Source organism: Lygodium microphyllum, chromosome 21, assembly GCF_053477565.2.
Source record: "Lygodium microphyllum isolate KBCC chromosome 21, Lygodium_microphyllum_v1.1.10, whole genome shotgun sequence".
NCBI classification, from domain to species: domain Eukaryota; kingdom Viridiplantae; phylum Streptophyta; class Polypodiopsida; order Schizaeales; family Lygodiaceae; genus Lygodium; species Lygodium microphyllum.
The window spans coordinates 16,069,666-16,074,617 of NC_141155.1; the positions used below are offsets into that span (position 1 = coordinate 16,069,666).

The following is a 4,952-nucleotide window of genomic DNA, read 5'->3' on the forward strand; positions in this document are numbered from 1 at the left end:
TGTGTATACCACCCTCTCTCCCATTGGTCCACCTCAAATCTCTTGCCATAGGAAAGTCATTAAATCCTAAGCTAAATGGCCCTTTTTAGTCTATATTTTCCATAATGGTTACTTTCAAGGTTTTAGAGTTTAGTGTGTTGACTCTGGAGTGTCTAGATGCATTGAAGTGATCAAAGGGAAGAAGCAAAATTACCATGATGGATTGTCATCCAACATAGTTTGAAATAATAATTGCATCAAAAAGTACAATCTACCTAACCATGCTTTTCATGAATCCCCAATGAAGCTCAATCCATTAAATTATAACCCATGGCCCCATAAGAGTTGTTCTTGTTGGAGTACTTACCACAAAATTTAGTCATTGTTGTTGTGGTTGAAGTACATAAAAAAGTTTAGTATTGATAAAAGAGAAACCTTAGAACTACGATATACCTTTTTCATACATAAATATAGTCCTAAGTGGTCCCATAAATAGGAGGTAGATAAGGGATATTTTCATATATTTACTGCACGCAAGTGACGTCTCCTTATTACTACTAGTGAATCCCCCGTGGCAGAACCCAAGTTGTATCATGGATCATGCAATGCCAATAGAAAATGACATTTTAATATAGTTGTATCCATTGGGATTTTAAAATAACGATTTGAATTTTGTTATGTCCCTTAGAGGTACGGATAGATTCTCCAAGTATTTTAGTTATAACACTAGACTTAGTGTTCACAAAAAACCATCCTTTAGTGCATTTTTTCTAGGCAAGATTTTCAAAAACCTGTTGAAATTGAGGCTTGTCTTGATGGAAATAGGCTTGTTTTCTGGTATTTTTGTTATAAAACCAGCTATTTTCCTTCCCAAAACCAGCTATTTTCCTCCCAAAACCAGGTGGGTTTAAGCCACTTCCTTTTTTCCAAGTGGGGACGGGGAAAAAGTTTTTCATGAGCAACATGTGGTATACCATTTTCGATCTGAGGGAGTCTTACCAGCTGAGAAAAAGTGTTTTGTATGTAGTGAGAAGGTTCAAGGAAGCCTGCAGGACAGCACGTCTTTAACGTAAAGGACACCATGCCTCATGGAACTTGAGGGAGAGAAGACAATAGGATTGAAACCATCCGCATTTCATGTGACAGACAATAATGCGTATCAATACCATGGAGGTTGAAAGGAGAGCGTACCATCGCAGCTTATAAAACGATGATAATTGCCTTCCCCATTAACAGTCGAGAACGTTTGTACATGCTCGGTAATTATACAGATGAAATGTATGTTGGGCGTTTTTATACATGATGGAGTGCTATACAATCCAAAGCTCTAATAGCGCAATAATGCGCGGCCACTGTCTAATTATATGGTTAAGCCTGCAATTAGCTATCCGTGCTCTAGTGGCATTTGCCAAAGTAGATCTGCTGCTAGCTCTTCCACAAACATACGATCGGATGCATTGTTCTGTAATTCCGATTGCTGCGCTGCAATTATATCTGTAATCATACTGTTATTCATCTGCTTTGCCTGCTGCATTAATGCCTCGACCAGCACGCTGGGCTTAAGATCATTATAACCTGAGCTATTAACCATGTTCTCTGCGAAATTGTTTAAGTCGCTGCAGCTGAGTTGGTTCCCAATCACAGGCTGATGTTGATAATCTTCTCCAACGCACCTAAAGATATTGCTCACATTCGATACATTATAGACAGTCCTGATAGGTTCTGGCCGTGCTGCGCCAATCATATTCATGGAAATACTATTAGCCATCTCAGAATTTATGCTTGCTACTAGACATTCAATTGACCCTGGCTTGATAGGAAATGCATCAGTGAATATTTCCCCAGTATGATGCTTAACTGCACGATCATCATAATGACCTGGGGCCTTATTCAATATGATCAGGGACTGTGCTTCTGTCTGACATTCCTTATTCTCATTTACCATAAACTGGGATTCTGGGCTGGATGCAGCAGAGACAATGCTGCCCAGATGCTTGTAACTGTACTCATTGTCGATGTTGTCACCATACTTGTTCGATTGCTGATAGCTGCCAAGGGTACAATCAAGTTGTGTGTTGCACAGAATGGCCAAGCGATCCTTGTGATTATGCCATTCGCAGGTCACTATTTCATGTGCAATGCCGGAACCATTTGCAGCACATACTCCCTCAGTCAAAGGTCTTTGCATCATGAGGCTGGATTTATTTATCATGGTGAAGGGGGGTTCCGGATGTGGTGATAGCATACTGCTGCCCATTGCAAGAAGTTTAGGCAGCTTTTGCGTTTCTAAGGATACTATATCCAAAGGATAGATACCGGCTCCTTCATCATGGACATGATGGTCATCAGAATCTTCAACCATGAATGGGCTAGAATATCTTGATAGGCAAGAGACAGCTTGTGTACTAATTCCAGTAGAGTTTCCTACTTGTGATGATTTGTTGATGCTGAATTCCTTATGATTATTGACAACACTTGTGGATGACTCAGGATCATTGATGCATTGGTCATCGAACTCGAGCTGCAATCCTTCAAACCCACTAAAAGGGAACTGCTTTCTTGAGAGAACCTCGGCTTTCTTGAGCCACGAAGTGCCAATGCTGCAGTCTTTAATGCTAGAATTGCACTCTTCCTCCAGTTTAAGAAAGTGTTTGATAGGTGGATTGGTGGTTGGATGTAGGTTTCCTGTGTCTTTGAATGCGCATCCACCTGCAGCTTTTATGTAATTACTGTGGCCATCAACACTTATATTAGCCTGATGGGCTTTTGGTTCTGTTCCAGCATTCTTGAGCTTTTTCTTGAGGGATGAATGCCAACAGTTTTTAATCTCGTTGTCAGTTCTACCTGGAAGATAAGTGGCAATCTGAGACCACCTGGAATATAACAAAAATACAAAGTACTCATTAACTGATCAGTGTAATAGATAGCAATGCATACTATAAGATCAGCTCTAAGTTTTACACCGAAACAAAATGAATATAGGATTATATACCATTGTATATTCCTTCTCATACCCAAAATAATGTTTCAATTATGCAAGTTGGGGCTATGGCAATCGGTAATTGGAACTGTGGCAATTAATCTAGAGAAGCTGATTATGGCTCCATACTTGTAACCCACTAGACATGGGCAATTTACTCTGCGTAGATGGTAGTAGTGGTGAAATTGCTGATGTGTTGGATAGGATGAAGGTTAATTAAAAGCGTTTAGATGACATGCAGTTGCTGCTGAAAGGACACATTTTGAGCTGCATTAAACGACTCATCAGCTTTATAATCATTAAACCTGTTGCCAAGAATGGCATGGAGTTGGATGATGAGCTTCTCTTCAGAGGGAGAGAAGCTCCCTTTCTTCAAGTCAGGGCGGAGGTAGTTGATCCATCGCAAGCGACAGCTCTTGCCGCAACGTTGGAGGCCTGCAATGTCACAGACAAAACCAGTCCATGAATCCAATCTGGTGCTGATGTGGGCGCCTAATTTCCTTCCCAATAATTTGAGAAAACAATTTCCTGCATCTGAGGTGCTCCTTGGGATCGTGAGAGCTTTCATGAGAAGTTTTAGACAAATTCCCACTATCATTCCCACATTGTGAGTTACGACAACATGATGAGTTTCTGCGAGGGAGGCACCACATACGTAGCTAGGTGCGGTTGGGGGCAGGGGGCTTCTGGCCCTAGGTGGGCACCGGCATACCTAGCCCCTTGCGTGCAACTGCACCTAGTTAGGTATGTGTTTCCTCTCAAGCAGAAGCTCATGATGTTGAATACTATGCGGAAAACGAGGGAAGATGTCAAAGACTTCTTGCGTTTGAACCCTGATTTGTCATCCATTGTTACATGGCCTCTGCTCTGATCAATAGTAATACACTGAAGCTATAGCTCAGTAATCTGATACTGCAATTAATATGAATATCCTCGCCCTTTGTTACACGGCCTATGTCGAAGCTAGAGCGCCTCAAGATTAATCTGATTCTACATTGATCAATGTGTCCCAGCTCATGATTATTCATGGCGCAGCAATGCGCGTGGTTGTGACTTTCAACGAGCATTTAGGGATCCTGCTACATCATGCATTGACATGCTTGTGTCGGCATGTGCGGTGTGCAGGGCCATTACGCAACTACACGTGTCTGAATACCTTCATGATGATAAGATTGTATCATTACCAGCTCGTTTGGCGACGGAGCTCCAGCAGCCATGGCCGTGCATGGCAATGTATCTGACGAGCTTCTCATCTTCGTCAGGCGACCACAATCCCTTTTTGAGTTTCTCCTTGTTATCGGTATGACCGTGTCGATGATCACTGGGGGGGCCGCCCGCAGCTGCGCCTGCAGGCCTCTTATTAATATGGGTGTTCCTACTGCATGAGCTACAACCCCCATTATCGTTATCATGTCTGCAGGTTCCTGCATGGGGCATTTGTGAGGTTCTGACACAAGCTCAGTACACTGCACACGCTCACAGAGAGAGAGAGAGAGAGAGAGAGAGAGAGAGAGTGTGTGTGTGTGTGTGTGTGTGTGTGTGTGTGTGTGTGTGTGATTCAGTACTCAAATAGTAATAGCACGGCAGCTTTAGTGTGTGTACTAGGGATGCATGCTACATTGTACCAATGTGGTGTAGTAAGTGCTGCTCCACGCCTAAGTCTTTGGTAGTGAAAGCTCCGTGGCCACACCTCCTTTGGACCCACCTATGCTAAAGCTAGGAGAGACAGTGTTTGAGGTGTGAGAGAGAGCCATATAAAGAAGACACATAGATATGAGCTACAGAGAGGAACTCAAGAAGCGGTTTTTGCAGAGAGAGAGGACATGATTTTTACCAATCAATGATGGTGAAGTCTTTGGATTTCAGCAAGTTCATGGAGTACCACCATTTTTAGAGGGTATTCCATGAACTCCCACAAGTTGTGACTCAAAGTCAAGAGTGATCAATGGCTAGCTCTAATTGAGAGAGAGAGAGAGAGAGAGAGAGAGAGAGA

General features: G+C 42.5%; 1 protein-coding gene across 2 annotated transcripts; it reads right to left on the reverse strand.

The window, feature by feature from the left end:
- Nucleotides 1-1,179: 1,179 nt before the first annotated feature.
- Nucleotides 1,180-4,488, reverse strand: LOC148017768 (uncharacterized). Of its 2 annotated transcripts, none has more exons than XM_087661435.1 (3): nt 4,144-4,488; nt 3,265-3,394; nt 1,180-2,852 (listed from the first exon to the last, which is right to left on the reverse strand). In XM_087661435.1, exons 1-3 carry the CDS (start codon nt 4,394-4,396, stop codon nt 1,364-1,366), a joined length of 1,872 nt encoding a protein of 623 aa, XP_087517561.1. In that variant the 5' UTR covers nt 4,397-4,488; the 3' UTR covers nt 1,180-1,363. The 2 variants fall into 2 exon arrangements, with proteins under 2 accessions (XP_087517561.1, XP_087517562.1); XM_087661436.1 differs by lacking the exon at nt 4,144-4,488 and adding an exon at nt 3,897-4,137.
- Nucleotides 4,489-4,952: the final 464 nt, after the last annotated feature.